The sequence below is a fragment of the Peromyscus eremicus genome, chromosome 18, assembly GCF_949786415.1.
Source record: "Peromyscus eremicus chromosome 18, PerEre_H2_v1, whole genome shotgun sequence".
NCBI lineage: Eukaryota > Metazoa > Chordata > Mammalia > Rodentia > Cricetidae > Peromyscus > Peromyscus eremicus.
This window is the reverse complement of record NC_081434.1, coordinates 32592964-32611485: the sequence shown is the minus strand read 5'-3', so window position 1 is coordinate 32611485 and position 18522 is coordinate 32592964. Positions and strand designations below refer to the sequence as shown.

General features: G+C 41.6%; 1 protein-coding gene across 2 annotated transcripts in view; it reads left to right on the top strand.

Annotated features, from left to right (window-relative positions):
• The window catches only part of Cep83 (centrosomal protein 83), a 112239-nt gene that overhangs the window by 50432 nt on the left and 43285 nt on the right, over positions 1–18522 (top strand). For both annotated transcript variants that reach the window (XM_059245203.1, XM_059245204.1), the window contains exons 5-7: positions 931–1062; positions 12632–12883; positions 14931–15062. In XM_059245203.1, coding sequence (XP_059101186.1) covers positions 931–1062; positions 12632–12883; positions 14931–15062 — 516 coding nt within the window. The remainder of the gene's footprint in view (positions 1–930; positions 1063–12631; positions 12884–14930; positions 15063–18522) is intronic.

The following is an 18522-nucleotide window of genomic DNA, read 5'->3' as shown; positions in this document are numbered from 1 at the left end:
GATTGAATTTTTTGTAAATAAAATCACTCATACCAGGGCTAGGTATTCAAGTTAAATAAGAGCAGGTTTTAAAATCATAGTAAGTGTGAAATGAACTATTGCAATATTTGATTAAACCTTAAGTTAGTATACTAAGTATTCAAATAACCTTTTTTCTACTTTGAAGTTATCTAGTCTGATTTCTAGAGAGAGATAGCTTATACTTTGTTATACTTGTTAAAATCTATCTATATTTAGAAAGACCTGGCACATTCTTAACTACTATTAAGTGCGGAGAGGGAGACTTTTGTGATGCTGCACATTTGTTCCCACAGTGAGAATCAGTGAAGACAAAGCATTACTTGAATGATAATTCATTTTATTAGTCCATTCCAAGGAGCATACTAATCCGTTTCATTTTTCTCTTTCCTTTTTCATGAGTAAAGTGTGTGTGTGTATGTGTGTGTGTGTGTGTGTGTGTGTGTGGTGTGTATGGTGTGCATGGTATGTATAGTGTGAATGGTGTGTGTTTGCCCTTGCATGTGGGTGTGTGGGCACATGTTGAAGTGCATGTGTGGAGACCAAGGTTGATAAGGAGTCTTTGATTACTCTTCACCTTATTCACGAGGCAGATTATCTTACTTGAACCCAAAGTTTACTGATTCAGCTAGTCTAACTAATGTGCTCCCTGGTCCTTTCTCTGCCTTCTAGTGACTGCACTTGCTAGTGGGCCCTCAGGTCCACCAAGCAGTTACGTTGGTTGTGGGTATCAGAACTCCTGAGCAGAAGCATCATAACTACTGAGCCAAGTCCCTTTCTCTCATTGACCTTTTCGTTTTCTTTCAGAATGGCTGTTAATAGAACCAAAAATTATACCATACAGTGATTTTTGGAGAGGGCACACATTTCACTTGTAGATTTTTTATACATTGCAATCTCTCTGTAATTTAGGAAGTGGAAAGGTACAGAGCTGAATATAATAAGCTTCGCTATGAGCATACATTCCTCAAGTCAGAATTTGAGCACCAGAAGGAGGAGTTTGCTCGTATTTCAGAAGAAGAAAAAATGAAATTTGAATCAGAGGTAAGTAATCAGTTACACTGCTATATCAGAGATTGTTGTAGTGAATACAGTTTTATGACTATATATTTTTATAAGTCCCAAGTTAGAGGTGATTGTGTAATTGTGTTTTATTAATTAGTGAGTTATTTGTTTTCTTTTTTTGTCAGCAATTTCTTGTGAGTGTTTTCCTTTGGCTATTTATTTCATTTGTTTTATTTTGCCCTAGCCAGTGGAGATAGATACATCACACAGTCCCATGTTGCCATAGGTATGGAGAGAGAATTTTCTCTGTAAATATTACTTATACGATTCCTTACTTAGTGCTGTCCTCTGGTTAGGAGCAATCACTTTGTAGGTAGCTCTAGTTTCAGCCTGTACTTGTTGAGTTGCTATAGATCACCCTCCTCAGTTCTTTTTAACAGCCCACCACAGTGTTCCTCCAGCATGTGTTCGCTTGGGGCGGCCATCTTACTCACTTTGCAGTTCGTCTTCTGCTTTTCTATAACTGTTTTTTCCTGTTCACTCTCTGTCTTACTCTTGATGGTTTCATTATGATAAGAGGAACAAGTAGCAATCCTGCTGTAACATTTATAAAACTAGGCTAATCCTCATAGCAGTGCACTATATGCTATATAGAAAGACAACTGCATGTTATTTATATCATTGTGTTCATTTGGAATTAAAGTATTCTTACCTTCCTTTACCAGTTACCCAATATTTGTAGTGTCTTAGGCATCTAAAAGAGCTAAGACCACAGTATTTGGCTTAGACTGGTTTATTCTTAGCAGTGAGCAGTTTCTTGATTGTTCCATCAATTATCTAAACTCTTGATCATTAAGTTCTTTAGCATAAGAGTCCTTGAACATTATGGATATTTAAAAAGGGTTTTTTTCACCTAGCTGTTTATTTCTTTTCACAGTTTTAAATGCTTTATTTAGGTTTAATTTCATTTTCATTTAATAGTAAGATGAGTAAAGACTTATTTGAAATTAGGAAGCTGAGGCACAAGATAAGAAACTGTCAGAAATTTCACGAGGTCATCAGCTAGTACAACAATAGAAGTAGGTATATTAACTTTCATGTTAGAGTTTTAGGTTTGAAATTATCAGTGATTTGAGATTCTTGCTTTGATTAGTGGTCACCTAGCTTAGAGTTTTGATAGCTATGAAGAGACACCATGACCACGGCAACTTTTATAAAGGAAACATTTAATTGGGGTGGCTCACTTATTGTTTCAGAGGTTCAGTCCATTATCATCATGATGGGGAGCAGATGTGGTGCTGGAGGAGTAGCTGAGAGTCCTACATCTTACAGGCGACAGGAAGTCAACTGAGACACTGGGCGGTATCCTGAGCATAGGAAGCCTCAAAGCCCGCCCCACAGTGACACACTTCCTCCAACAAGGCCACACCTCCTAGTAGTGACACTCCCTGTGAGATTATGGGGGCCAATCACATTCAAACTACCACACCACCCAACAACTTCAATTTTGTTAGGAGTTCAGCTGATTGATACTATTTGTGGTTGTAAAAGGCTCCATTCACATCTGTAAGTATGACAGATTATGACCTGTAAACAGTCTGTTGTGGAAAGTAGAAATGATTAGATTTCCAGCTTCCAGTGTAGAATGAAGAGTCCGTCTGCTGAGAGCGACGGCTGAGGTCCTGATGGCGGTGCTCTAGTTCAGACTTTGCTTCGGAAATCAGTCGACTGTTTACTTGGGGGGAAGTGTGTGTATTCTTCAGAACCTTGATTTTGTTGGCTTTCTTGTGTATTATTTTTGATGAAAAGAAATGTTGGTCTAAAAATGTTATTTACTAATATATTTTTCTCTAATGAAAGACCAAATATTTAAAATTCAGATATTTTAAGGGATTGTTAGCATCTAGAAAAATAAGACTTTCTGCTTTTCCCATTTCCCAGCTCTTCACTTATTGAAATACTTCAGTTACTGTACACAGAATAGTACTATGTACAGCAAACTTGGTACAACAATTGTGGATTATGAAACAGCAGATATGATTTCAGTTAGGGTTTACAGATTAACCAATGGTTTGGAGATCTCAGTTTGTGATTGGTCAGCCCCTTTGCTTTAGACCCATAGCTGCACATCACTGTGGAGGTAACCCTGACGGAACAAGTGGTCCACCTCATGGCTGGAAGGGCAAAGCAAGAGGAAGAGGAAGGCCTGAGGCCTCCTCAGAGGGCACATTTCCATGACAGGAAGGCCACCTGGTTATCCTCCGTCTTAAAAGTTTTCACTAACTCCCACTCACTCCGGAGTGGGGGATAAGCCTTTCACGTACTTGTCTTGGGGAAAGCACTGCAGATCTAAACTGTAGCCGCTGGTAAGCGGCAGAAGAAAGGTTTGCAGCTAGCAGAACTTGCTTGATCAGATTTAAGGTAAGGAAAAACTTGGGAGGGAGCTGCAGTTCTCTGAGTTCAAGGCCAGCCTGGCCAGCCTGGGCTACAAAGTGAGATTCTGTTTCAAAAAAAGAAAAAGAGTTAAAGGAAGAGGCTGGCTGCCTCACATAAAAGTTCAAGGTGAGGCGCAGTGCTGACGCGTGGCTGCAGCGTGTGTTTAGAGGCAGCGTGTGTTTAGAGGCCTGCCTGGCTGCAGCGTGTGTTTAGAGGCTTGCCTGGCTGCAGCGTGTGTTTAGAGGCCTGCCTGGCTGCAGCGTGTGTTTAGAGGCAGCGTGTGTTTAGAGGCCTGCCTGGCTGCAGCGTGTGTTTAGAGGCTTGCCTGGCTGCAGCATGTGTTTAGAGGCCTGCCTGGCTGCAGCGTGTGTTTAGAGGCAGCGTGTGTTTAGAGGCCTGCCTGGCTGCAGCGTGTGTTTAGAGGCCTGCCTGGCTGCAGCGTGTGTTTAGAGGCTTGCCTGGCTGCAGCATGTGTTTAGAGGCCTGCCTGGCTGCAGCGTGTGTTTAGAGGCAGCGTGTGTTTAGAGGCCTGCCTGGCTGAGATGACGACGGCGACTGCAGCAAACCACAGACTTTTACCGAAGTGAAACTTCCTTCTGTTGGATGAAGATGCCGTTTAACACCTTAAAGAGAAACCAGTGCCGGGCATCAAAGAGCAAACCTACTTTCTAGTCTGGGGCCCATGAAGCTGGGGAAGTTAAGTAGAAGCCTGTATTCATTACCGATCTGAACATCCTAAGGCCCTTAAGGATTAGGCTGAAATCTGTTCTGCCTGTGCTCTGTAAGAGGAACACTGAAACTTAGATGGCAGTATTACCAGTTTATGACATGTTTTCCTGAGTGTTTCAAGCTTGTTATTGAGACCACTGATCAAATAAAAGGATTCCCTTTATATCTTATAGTCATCCCTGTTAATGAAATATCCATTATGTAGCCTATGGAGCAAGGAATGGTTTTGATTTTCAAGTCATATCATTTAGGAAATACAGGCCACAAAGCTATTCTTCCCATAGGTAATTTGTGTGGTAAATCTGGGCAGAATAAATCAGAAACCTTATGGAAATAATTCTCTATTTGAGTGCCATTAAGAACATTTGTGATTCATAGAAGGGATTAAAATAGTAACGTTAACAAGAGTTTGGGAGAAGTTACTTCCAGTCCTCATGGGTGAGTCTGAGTGTTTCAAGACTTCAGTGGACATAGGACCTCCAGAGGTGACAGAATTAGTAAGAGTGCTCAAAATAGAACCTGAAGGCGTGACTTCCTTTTTCCAGTTTCACACTAAAGCTTGAGTAGCTGAAGAATTGCTTCTTACGTAAGTAAAGATGATTACTGCCCCTCTGTGGTAGGGATCGAACCTCTTACAAGGTCAATTAACACTGCTACTGGGTCACACCTTCAGTCCAAGATAGTGGTTCTTGAGATGGAGTGGGTCTCATGGCAATAAAGGGTTGACAGTATTGGATCAGCTAAGTTGGTAAAACGGTGGCAAGACATGCGAGATTGACTCCAGCTTGAAAGAGCTACTCTAGGCAAGAGGCTGTCAGATAGCCTAACATGTTATATATATATATATATATATGGAGTCAGTTGATGTGGCTAACATAATTATTGCCTCGGTTTAAGAAATCCCCATAGCGCCCAACCATTAGCAGTCAGCATCCTAATCAGGCAGCAGCCATTAACATTGATGTAATACCTTCTGAAGAATTAAGATTCACTTAAGGGTGATTGTTGGCAGTTTTTAGCAATGTAGTATGTTTTCAGTAACACACACACACACACACACACACTAGTTTTTAAAAAGATAGAATACTATTATACCCTGGATAGACTATAGTAGAATTTTTTTGTTGATGTTGGCTGTTTTTGCTTGTTTGAGACAGGGTTTCTCTGTATAGCCCTCGCTGTCCTGGAACTCACTCTGTAGACCAGGCTGGCCTCGAACTCAGAGATCTGCTTACCAGGATTAAGGGCAGGTGCTGATTTTTTTTTTTCTGTGTAATGAGAAATAAAAAATAATTGTGAGACCTACTTTATTGGAATAATTTCCTTTACTTCACCATCCTGAAACTGAATTTAATACATATTTTATTAAAGCCTCATGCAATACTGTGTTTTTAATCTATATAGATCAAAGCAACTGACTACTCCTTAGTGTGTTCATTTTTGGAAGATTCTTTAGGAATTTTTTTATATTATGCACTTTATGTGTATGAGTGTTTTATGTGTATGAGTGTTTTATCTGTATGTAAGTTTGTGCACCATGAGTGGGCCTGGTGCCTGCAGAAGTCAGAAGAAGATGTTGAATACCCCTGGAACTGGATTGCAGACAGTTGAGGGCTGCCTGTGGGTGCTGGGAACTCAACTCATGTCCTTTGGAAGAGCAACAAATGTTTTTAACCACTGAGCTATCTCTCCATCCCCCTTTGGAAAATTTTAAAGGTTTTTATGAGAACTTCAGGAATTCATACATCCTCATTTGTAGCACTAAGAAGAATACATGAAATAAACATGGAGGAAATGTCTTCATTTTTATGAAAATGATGTTATGCTTTCTTAATACATTTGGTTAAGTCTGAAAACTTAAGATAAAATGCTGATGCTGCATTTATAGTCATTACTCTGAGTTGAGGAATTGGAGTTGAGAATTGCGAGAGGCCATGACAGTGAACTTGAAGGAGAAAGAGTATGAGAGCACACTGGTCCTTTACATTGTAGCTCCTGAGTTTTTAGTTGATTACTAATTAGAGCCTGTGTGTGAGGAAGCTATCTATGCAAAGCTAGAGAAGGAATGAGAATGGTCCAAGCAAAACAATACCCAAGAGTTCACATGGAACTGATCAAAATTTATCTTTACATCAGCCAGCCAGGATGGAAAATCTCTTAATGTATGATGCATTGAGTTAGCTCTAGACTAAATGCTCGTCTGGTTCTAACAAGTGTTGTAGAATATTGTTGTTGTTGTTGTTGTTTTTGAGATAGTGTTTTTCTGTGTAGTCCTGGCTGTCCTGGAACTGGCTCTGTAGACCAGGCTGGCCTTGAACTCACAGAGATCCACCTGCTTCTGCCTCTTGAGTGCTGGGATTAAAGGCATGGGCCACCACTGCATGGTAGAATATTATTTGAAGGTGTTGCATTCTTTTATGTTGCATTTGTTTAACTCTGTGAAGCTGTGTTACTCTGCCTGTCTAAAACACCTAATGGTCTAATAAAGAACTGAATGGTCAATAGCAAGGCAGGAGAAAAGATAGGCGGGGCTGGCAGGCAGAGAGAATAAATAGAAGGAGAAATCTGGGAGGAAAAGAAGGAAGAGCAAGAGAACAAGGAGAGGAGGACGCTAGGAGCCAGCCACCCAGCCAGCTGTGGAATAAGAGTGAAAGTAAGATTTATAGATGTAAGAAAAGGAAAAAGCCCAGAGGCAAAAGGTAGATGGGATAATTTAAGAAAAGCTGGCAAGAAACAAGCCAAGCTAAGACCAGGCATTTATAAGTAAGAGTAAGTCTCTTCTATGTGTTTATTTGGGAGCTGGGTGGTGCCCCTCCCCCCAAAATGAGTTAAGAGCAAAAACAACCAACAACAAACAAGGACACAAGTGAGTCTTGAAAAATCAAATGTTTGGCTGTCTTAACTCTATCCTAGGACAAAGATTCAAGAATATAAAGGAAATCAAAGAACCCAGCACTAAAAAATTAAATTGAGGGTCTAGCATCCAGTGGAAAACAGCTGGCAGCTAACAAGTGATTTTACATTTAAGGAAGAACTTATGCCAATTCTCTATAATATTTACCAGAAAGTGGTAGGAGTACTTTCTAAATCATTCTGTAGGACCAGCTTTATCTTAATACTAAAGACAGTTCCTGTGAATAGTGGAGTACTCCCACACCCTGCCCTGGTGTCGTAGTGGGCAATGCAGGGAGCCTAGCCTGGGCTTCCTTCTTCACCAGGCAGCAGTGAGATGCTGTGTCCTTACCTGCTTGTGTTTCATCAGAGCAGCAATAGGAGAGTGTAAGCTTTACCATCGTTCAGTGATAGCAAGGTGACTGCGCTGTCTTAGGGTTTCTGTTGCTCTGAAGAGACACCATGACCATGACAACTCTTGTAAAGACAACATGTAATTGAGGTGACAGCTCACAGTTTCAGAGGTTCAGTCCATTATTCTGGTGGACAGCGTGCAAGCAGACAGTGCTGGAGAGGTAGCTGAGTGTTCTACATCTTGTTGGAGACAGGAAGTGGACTGAGATACTGGGTATGGCCTGAGCATATATGAAACATCAAAGCCCACGCACAGTGACATATTTCCTTCAACAAGGCCACACCTACTCCAACAAAGCCACACCTCCTAATAGTGGCCACTCCCTTTGGGAGCCATTTTCTTTCTAACTGTCACACTTTCAACAGTGATTTTATAAGAAGCAAATTAAAACAAATTTCAGTTTCAATTCAGAGTCACAATTTCTTGACTATTCAAGATTTAATTGAAATAGTCTTATATTTAATCTTATATCAAAACCAAGAAAGTTCCAAAACTAAATGTAAGATAGCATTAGATGCAAACATTGAGTTGATTGATAGTGTACTCTATCATTGTCTGATAATAAAGGGTTTAGTTAAAAATTAACCAAACTGGGTATGATGGTACATGCTTATATTCCTAGCACTCAGGAGACTGATTCAGGAGGATTAAGAGTTCCAGGGGAGAGGCTGGGCCCAGTGGTTAAGAGTTTGTATGTTCTTATAGAAAACCTGAGTTTGGTCCCCAGCAGTCATGTTGGGTGGATAACTGCTGCTGTGACTTCAGCTCTAGGGGATCTGACACCTTCTTTTGGCCTCTGGGCAGGCACCTGTACTGAAGTGCACATATCCACACAGACACACATTTACACATGTAATTAAGAAGTAAAAATATTTTTTAAAAGAGTTCAAGGTGATCCTTGACCTCATAGTTCAAAGCCATCCTGGGCTTTGTGGGATGATCTTTTCTCAAATAAACAAGAGTTGAAGGACGTTGTTTATAGCAGAAAGGTAAGAGTGACAGCATTCTCACAAGCCGAAGGAAGTATAGGAGTAGCTATAAAATGCTGAAAAACAAAGCCTAGGCACTTGATTCTGGAGTCTGTTCGCTTAACCATTCTGTATGCTACACCATAAGGGCAGTAAAAGCAAAGGTGGATAGAGCAGTTAGGTGCACTACCTTTTCCTGTGTGTCTCGGAGAATTGAATCGATACTACTGTCCTTTGTACAGAAAAGCAACTACTCTTTGTAACTCCTGATCTGTTTCTGTCCGTTTCTTCTACTCTTAGAAAAGTAAAATTGGTTAATACCGAGCATTGTCTTACCTCTCCAGCAAGTTTTTATTCTAGAGGAGAATGAAGTAAATGTGAATGTGACTACAGTACAGGCAGATTTGGATAGATGTCAGAGAAGAGAAATTAGAGAAAGACCTTTGGAAATGGGAAGGAAGAATTGAGATCAAAACAAATGAAGGACATCCAGGAAAATGGCATGTGAATCTGATTAAAAGTGCAAGAAAAAGAAAGAGCTGCGGATGTGTCCAAATTCTGTGGCCAGATGAATGAGCCAGGAGTGCGGTTATGGCAGTGATTGAGTGTAATAGGGTCCTCAACTGCACAAGTTTTCTGCTGAACTGTACATATGTTTACTACCTAAAATAGTGCTGGAGACAAAGTACTTAGTATTTATTATGCAAATGAGTAAATGAGTGTAGTAACTGGAAAGCAGTGGCCACCAGTTTGGCCAGGAAGGATTTTTGGTAGTGAATTCTGGTTGAGGAATTATTAATACAGAATTTCATCTTCACTACCATTTTAGTTGTTGCTTTGGCTACCGTTCCAGGTATCATAGAGATGCCTCTCACGTACTAGCTGTGTGGCCTTATATTTAAATGGGCACTGCAAGAGAATAAATAGTGTTACTACTGACTTTATCTTACTTGAGAGCACCGTTGTCTATACCCGTGTTAGACCTCCTGACCTAGATGAACCACCCTACCACTAACAATAGCATATTGTTATTTGCAGCTGGGAATGTGGCTTAGTGGAAAATGATCCTCTGCCATGTGCGTGACCCTGCACTTGGTCCCTACCACTGCCCAAAACAAAACGTTTGTCTGAGTAACCTTAGACAAGTGCCAAACAGTATCTTAAAAATCATCCAGCCTAAGCCCATCGTTTAAACTGAAGCTGGGATAAAAGTAATGAACCAGGGCTGTCCAAGATCCCCTAGATCAGTATAGGCTAGCACCACAGCCCTTGATCGCCTTCTGTCTACAGCTTGAAGAGGAGACCCTATTGCTGAAGACACCACAGATTTTTGTCGTGGGACTTGAGTCAGGCTGGTACTGACAGGAGCTGGAAGGTCCTCCCTGAGGACTAGTTGTCACAGCACTGGAAGGTGCCAGGCAGGCTGCCAGGGGAGAAAAGTGACCAGCAGTCCCACCAGCTGTAAAGCCTGTGAACCACAGTAACCACTGACCTGGCAGGACCCACCACAGTGCAGCAGTGGCACTTCTGTCGGGGTAAACCAACGGGCGTCTAGTTGGGCCGAAGGCCTGTCCGGTAGGAGGGAACTCACGCCTGGTACTGTAAACCCAGCAAGAACCCACAGCTGGAGAGGTCATAGATACCCGAGGAAAACCTACTACTGATACTTTTCTAAATTAATGTAGCTTTCAATTATTCTAAATACCTTTAGCCCCATAGAGAAGTACACCTCTCATTCTTGATCAAAAAAGCTTCTTTTGCAGCAGATGGAGGACGCTATACAGGTCTGTGACTGTCAGAATATAGAGAGCATGTGACTGTGGTGTGCATGGGACATCTACAATTTAACCTCTATACCTAAGGCTCACAGAGCATCATGGACGAGGGGGTGGAAAGGTGGTTAGGACAGAGAACCAGGACAACTGCTAATAGATAGTGTCCTCTAGACATGTCAGGGGGACTGCACCCACGAACTCTCCACAGTGTGGTTGCCTGCACAAGACTATACCACTCAACATGCCAGTTGATGGCGGAAATTTTCACAAGGCTCCACCCCTAAATGGAGAGCTACAGGCAGTCAGTGGCTGCTGAGGGAGGAAGAATCTGGTTTTTCCAGAGATGAAGACCCTGGTAAGTTCCCAATTCTAAGTGGTCAGCCCCGAATACATGTACATATGAGTAACAGTAACTGGACTCAGTAGGTTGTTTGTGTGTATGTGTCTGTACACTTACAATATTTATAGAAATAATAGTTAGAAAAGGTCGTGAATTTGAGAGAGGATGGGGGAACACAGGAGTTGAAGAGGAGCTAGGGATGGTGAAAGTCATGTAAATACAGTGTGTTTATGGATGACATTCTTAAAAGTTCGCTTAAAAGTAATCTGACTACTGCAGTCATATAGTTGCAGGAGGAAGAAATGAAGAATAAATGTGGTCCAAGAACAAACCTGAGGAGAATTGTTCTACATAACTATGTAGTGGGGAATGGGACAGAGATGTGAATTAGTTATGCTCTTTTCTGTTTATTTGGTGGGGTTTTTTTTGTTGTTGTTTTTTTTTTTTTTGTTTTGGTCGGGGAGGGAGTCGGCATGGTGCTGGGAATGAAACCCTGGGGTCTTGGCATACTGAGTGAGTGTATCACTGCACCCTCCGTTGGACTTTTGACATTTACCTTCATGGATGAGTTTTCTGGGAAAAATATGTTTTTTCCCAGAAAGATGTAAATACTGGGTATTTACATCTTTATGCCCTGTTGACATCTTTAATCTGTCGTGTACAAAGTCAGACTTGGAATTCCTGAATTATAGGGATGAAAACGATCAGAGAGAGCCTCCCCTGGCGTTTCGAAGACGAGGAAACGTCCTGTTGAAGCCTCACACTTCTTTCCTTTATTGAGAGCTCTACCAGCTTTGTCTCTGTCCCAGAGCACTTCTTTAGTCTCCTTTTGACTTAGAGTGAGCCCCGAGTGCTCGTTCTTTGTCTCTGTCCCAGAGCACTTCTTTAGTCTCCTTTTGACTTAGAGTGAGCCCCGAGTGCTCGTTCTTTGTCTCTGTCCCAGAGCACTTCTTTAGTGTCCTTTTGACTTAGAGTGAGCCCCGAGTGCTCGTTCTTTGTCTCTGTCCCAGAGCACTTCTTTAGTATCCTTTTGACTTAGAGTGAGCCCCGAGTGTTCATTTTGGTAAAATAGCCACGGGTCTTGCTTTTTGCAGTGGTTCATTTGGATAATAAGGGGTAACCCCAATGCAGAGAAAGAATAAAAAGAATTGCTGGTGTGGCTGGGTTTGTACATCAGTGCACAACACTGATGTATCTTGTTCCAGGCCCCCGGTTCAGTCCCTGGCACCACACCAAAGAAGAGGAGCGGAATTTAAAAAGGGAATAGGAGCTCAAAGCAGACGTAGTGACACGTTATAGAAGACTAGGAGATCCCCAAAGGGGGGTCTGTTCTCAGTGCCTTGTCCCTAATCCTGAGCAGCAAGGGCCTCAGAAGGCTCTGGGTGTTAGGAAACAGTTGGAGCCCCTCACTAGGAGCATGTGGCATCTGGCAGCGCGAGTTGTTATGAAGGAGAAGACGACTTGTATCTTTCGTCTCATTCCCCGGTGACTTGTGGTGTACTCTGGAATAGTGAACATGAGAAAGAAGACCTAGAATATCATTGCAGATAGACATTTAATAAGCTCGGCTGTCACTTTACAAGTTCATCCACTGTGTTTGTGTTTATTTACACAGATTTTGTGTGGATTAGTTGCTCTCAAACAGATGATTTATTAGCCCAGACATAGCCAAAGAATTAACTGTCACGTAAGGAGAAATTTGGGAGTGGTCATTGGATTGGCCTAGCATGAATTCCTATCATGGACTTGTGTTTTAAGTAATCACTTTATGGTAGTATTTACAATTTTGAATTTTAGTCAGCAACTGATTAAGCCCTGTGCCAGACACTGGGGGGAGAGGGAGAGTCGGAGAAAGTCCTTGCCCTTAAAATTGAGTCATGCTGAGTACAAAGTGAAGAACGTGACATTTTAGATTTTTTCTCTTTTTCCTTCATTTTCAAACCTGAGCTATCATGTTGTGCAATTTTTAATTTTAATTTACTGACTGGTAAAGCATGTCCATGACTGAACATTCAATAATTTAGAGCTTGTGTGCATCCTTTTGAATTACTAGGTGGCACGGCTGGAGAAGGATAAAGAGGAACTGCATAACCAGCTGCTCAGTGTCGATCCCACAAGAGACAGCAAGCGCGTGGAGCAACTCGTTCGAGAAAAAGCCCATTTGCTTCAGAAACTGAAAGGGTTAGAGGCTGAAGTAGCAGAATTAAGGGCTGAGAAAGAGAATTCTGGTGCGCATGTAGAGAATGTCCAAAGAATACAGGTGAGGCAGCTGGCGGAGATGCAGGCTGCACTCAGGTCCTTGGAGGTAAGGTTTTAATTGCTTCCCAGTAGAGCATGGCCTAAGTTCTCAAGTGCGCGAGACAAGCCTTTGGTTGTTAGAGTGTAAACACATGCTCGCCCATCTAATGCTGACACAGTTGTGTAGTCCCAAGTGTGCATGGAAAGAAGAGAGGTTGTGATTCCTCCAGGTAGCTGGCTGTGCCACTGCCTTAGGAGGGGATAGGCACTCTTTGGGAACCATCATCTGAGTGAAATGACTTACCTCTGAAAATGTAGAATAGCAACATACCCCCAAGTTTTTCAAGACTAAAGTCATCTGAAAACATAGCGAACAATTACTTTTGAAATTATAAATTTCTTATACTAGAGTTTAAAAATCTTAAAATCATAAATCCTATTTGAGCAGACATAACACTACATATAACTTACATGCTTCTAGCCAAAGTGATAAAAGTTAGCTGGCTACTAATGCATATTAATCTTTACTGAATTATTTCCCTGAGTTCAGTAGAGAAAGAAAATGTTGGCAGAGCCACACCAGGACCACTGGGAGGTGTCACTTACGAAGACTCGTTGTTTCCGTCTTATTCAGACATGCTTATGCCTCTTAGTGCCTGGGGCCTAAGATGGAGCCGAGACTTTGTTTGTCAGAGTTGGGTCTTCTTCCTTTGGGATAGTTATGCAATGGTTGAGCTAGAAGGAAATTATAGGCACATGGTTCGTAGTCTATCCAATTTCAAAATACAAAATGATGGTGGAGGGCAAACAACATGGAGTACTTTGGTAAGTTGTGAAGAGGAGAAGATTTTGGGTTTTTTTGTTTGTTTGTTTTTAGGGAAAGGTGAAGTCTTTGTTAGTACTTGTCAGAATTAAACTTGGCAGTATCATTGGACCTTAGACATAAGCTAATTAACAGTAAGATTGTTTAGGTTGCCATTTCACAGTCCTGCACAGTGACAGAGAAGTATTTGCAGTTGAATGTAGTGTGTAGTCCCCGTGTGAACTTTGACCAAGATCACCGAGAGTGATTATTTTCAGGATAAGCTGAGTGATGAGAAAGATAGATGGCTCATTTGTGACATTTTCAGATTAGCTTGCACTTAGTTTTTATCATTTGTCAGATAAAATGAAAAATAAATACATAACAGCAGATATTTTTCTTGGAGAAAACAATATTCTGTTGTTATACACAAAGAATAGAATTCTATATTTGAAGAGAATAATTGTTGTTCCCTGAGTTATTTGCTGAATACAGTCCTTATTTAATACAGTAAACATGCATAGAAAATAGAAAACTGAAGTTTATCCCGTAAGTGTAAAAACGCTCTCATTTCATTTATCTCGATTAGAAGTGTTTATTAAAGCTTTTACTTTTTCCTCTCTGCTAAAAGAATACACTGAGTATCACTTTGAGGACATTTCTGTCAATTTAGAGACTTCAGTAAGAATTTAATTGTGTGGTAAGGTCAAAAGCTTTTTTGCTTGTACTTCAGGAGGCTCCAGGACAGTTGAGAATTTTCGATTTTTGTCTCTATCTGTTCCTTTAGAAAAGAATTCCCCATTGATTGTGGATTTTCAACTACTTTATATTTTTTCCTTTGTGTGTGCAGATATGTATGTGAGTGCCTGTGTAGCACGGCACGTGTGTGGCACTCAGGGTAGCTGCTAGGATTGGTACTCGCTTTTTACTGCTTAGGTCCTGGAGATAACTCCGACCCTCAGGCTTGGCAGCAAGCACCTTTTACCCACTTACCTGGGACTGGGCAGCCTCCTTTCCTGTCTTCGGAAATGCTTCTCCATAACTTGTGGACTAGCAAGTCTAGAAATGTTAGAATTATGCCAGCATTCCCATTCTGAGGTATTAAATGAGTACTCTAAGTACTTTCTTTCCTGAAAGACGAAGATCGGAGTTCGACAGGTCGATTGAGAAAACTGTTACTTTGGGACATGTTAGTTGTTGCTTAAATTCTGATTCATTATTTTGTGTTTGATTACATATACATTGTATATAGTGCTTACTTTAGTGTAATGTGAACGATTATGTATAAATTTCAAAATCTTTTGTCTTCAAGGCTGAAAAGCAGTCAGCTAAGCTGCAGGCTGAACGCTTAGAGAAAGAGCTGCAATCAAGCAATGAACAGAACACTTGTTTAATCAGCAGATTGCATAAAGCGGACCGAGAAATAAGTACGCTGACCAGTGAAGTGAGTTGCCGTACTTTGCTTCATCTAGAGAGCCTGAGATTACACAGTGATGGAGCATTTTGCTGTTTGAATTCTCTCTAGTGAAATCTTTTTTAGCCCCTCCTTCTGTCTGTGAGCTGTGATAGATCTCTAACTGGGGTCTGTGTGCTCTGCCCATGCGGAGCTCGGTGTGGCCTGGCTCTTCAGTCCATCCTCAGCAATCAGCACCCTTGCCTTCCTGTTCGCCTCCCTCCTCCCTCACCGACCGTTCTTGGGGTCTTTGTGTGCCTGCCAGGAACTTTCCTCACATAGTTACATTTATCCTGCTTCCTTCCTTCCTTTATTGTTACCTAATAGAAGAGGCCTGCCTTGTCTTAAAAATAGTGAAATAGTATCTTCCATCTTCTTTCTGCCTTACTCTTTGTATTCCTAACCTATAAGACGAATTGCTAGACGGTCTTATTAATAAAAACCGAGAGATCAGAGGAATAGAACAAGCCACAGCCAACCTCACCTCACCAACACCTCAGTCTCCAAAGAGATCTACTTCCTGTCTACTCATGACTATATGCCTTTCTGTTCTGCCATCTCATTTCCTCTCTCTGCCCAGCTATATCACTTCCTCTTCCTGCCCAGCTCTGTCACTTCCTGTCTATCTGTACAGACCTCCAGACCTTTATGGTTAACTAGTGCTGGGATTAAAGGCATGTGTCACCACGCCTGGATCTGTTCCCAGTGTGACGTTTGAATTCACAGAGATCCTGATGAGTCTCTGCCTCCCAATGCTAGGATTAAAGGTGTGCGCTGTCATTGCCTGACCTCTGTGTTTACTATAGTGCCTGGCTTTTTTCTCTGATCCTCAGATAAACTTTATTAGGTTGCACAATATATTGGGGACACAATACATCATCACACTAACCTGCTCTTCATAACTTTTTTAAAAGAATGGTTTATTTATTTATTTTATGTGCGTTGGTGTTTTGCCGGCGTGTATGTCTGTGTGAGGGTGTCGGATCCCCAGGAACTGGAGTCACACACAGCTGTGCGCTGCCGTGTGGGTGCTGGGGACTGAGCAGCCAGTGCTCTTGACTGCTGAGCCCTCTCTGCAGTCATCTTCATAGCTCTTAACACCATCGGATCTATCCATTTCTTATTTTAAAAGATGTATTTATTTTTATTTTCTGTGTGTGCTGTATGTATTGTTTCACATGTGTGTCTGGTGCTCAAGGAAGCCAGAAGAGGGGTGTCAGGTCCTCTGGAACTAGAGTACAGATGGCTGTTAGCCACTTTGTGGGTTCTGGGAACAGAATCTGGTCCCTTGCAAGAGCATCAGTGTTCTTAACCACTGAGACATCACCCCAGCCCCCACTTGTTTTTGTTTTTTTAGATATCTCCTTCCCACTTTTTCCTTTAACCAGTGTCAGCTCCATGATATCAAGGACATTGCTTTTATCACTACAGTACTTCTAGCCCCTGGGAAATCACATTCACATGGCAGATACTTGTTAATATTTCTTCAGTAAGTAATTTTAACAACATAACTTGCTTTTAAATTATCCTTAAAAATGTAATTTGAATGTTCTTAAGTCATTTTTATGCCATAAAGTATTTCTCAAATTCAGCTTTTCCCTATCACATGCAATATGTATATATAAGGAATCTCAAAACCAGAAATAAAATAGCAGTGATAAAAATAGTTAATGAAGATCAATTTTGGGGTCAGACAGTCTGAATTCATGGTAGGTTTTGTTTTTTAATTAGCTCTGACTTTGGTATATCTCTTCTTGAAACTTTGGTATCTACCTCCATAAATGTATCTGAGGAATTGTGGAAAAATTAAGTGAGGTATTGTACATGAAGTGCTTACTATAAGGTCTGACAGATACTTAACTAACATACTATGGTTTTTAGTCTTTGGGCTTTGAAAGTAAGGTTGGTTTCCAAATCAGTGAAGTCATTTTATGTCTAGCAGGGTAGTTATATAAAACACCCTGAAAGCCAGGATAGCTCCCAGGTTAAAAAAGTATTCTCTGTAGCCTAGTAGAAATGTCTACATTTAAAGGAATTGTCTGGTCATTATAGATTCTTGGCCAAGAATTTTCTGAGACGGCTCATGGGCAGGGTGTTGAGTGAGAAGAAAGAAAGTGTTTTGTTTAGTGATGTTTTGTCAGCAGAACTGAGGGGTCATGGGTCCCCTGAAAATAGAATGCTTACTAGGAAGTTAGACAGTTTATACATGTGACTGTTCTCTCTCTCTACCCCAACCCCTATCCCTACTAGTCCCTTTCTCACAGTCATACTTTTGGTTTTGTTCTGTGACCCATTTAGTTTAACCAGGGCCATCTGTGGGGACCCATGGATTGGAACTATCCGTTGGAGACCGATAGGATCATCAGTGGGTATGCAATTGAAGGCAATAATTCCACCTCTTCCTTAATCTGTCAGTACCAAATAGTTGAGCAGTGAGGGATAGGCTCCTGAACTCCTCCATCTTACTCTCAGCCCATTGTCATGGGGACAGTTCAGGGACCTCCAGCTGCTGGCAGTTTGTGATTGCAGTGCCTGTGGTGCCTAGAAGATGACTATAATTCAACATGGTCCTTCTTTTCACCCCCTCTTCCTCAGTGTTCAACCGTAGAGGGGATGGTGTCAGTGTCTTTTATAGGTGGACCCCTAATCTGTCGCTTACACTCAATACAGCCGTGAGTCTCTGTATTCACCACCATTAACTGGAAAGATAGGCTTCTCTGATTAGAACTGTAGTAGCATTTGTCTGTGGGCACAAATGTATGTATTTAGATGCCAGCTTGATGTCTTACCAGTTTTGCTCAACGACTCTCTTTAGTTCTGCCTCAGGGTTTATGATCTCCTCCACCATGGGTTTTTGACTAGGTTCAATAGTACCATGCAGTACCTCCTGTAGACTGGGTCTTAACCAGTCAGAAAGCAGTTAGTTATCCCATAGCAGTGGTACCGCTGTTGTGCGGTGGGCACATCTTACCTGAGGGTTGGGTTTATGGATAGTAGGATTCACATCTAGGAAGACACTGATGCCCGTCCTTTCGCAGCAGCCGATGTAACACCTTCTGGGACTATGAAAACTAGGTAGCAGGGAGGAAGTTTTCCGCTCAGTTCCAGCTTGACTTCTCTATACCATGCATGCATGGTGTGTGGGACCTTTTGCAAAAGAGCCTTACCTAGTTCTGGTAGGCAGCAGGAGGGAGTGGTTTAGGAAGAATGAGAAGAGGGGGCAGAAAGAATGTCAAAGCTTGGGCCCTCCCTGACCAATAACTTGTAAGGACTTACTTCATCCCTGGTACTAGGGTTTTCTTTAGTAACCCATGGCCTTGAGATCAGTTTTTCAAGCCTTACAAGGTACCTCCCCTAGAATTCTTTTTCCCCCAGTTAATAGGTTTCTGTATAGGTGCTTTACCCCCTCTTTGTTTTAACCTGGGGCCATGTAACAATCCATCCATCTTAG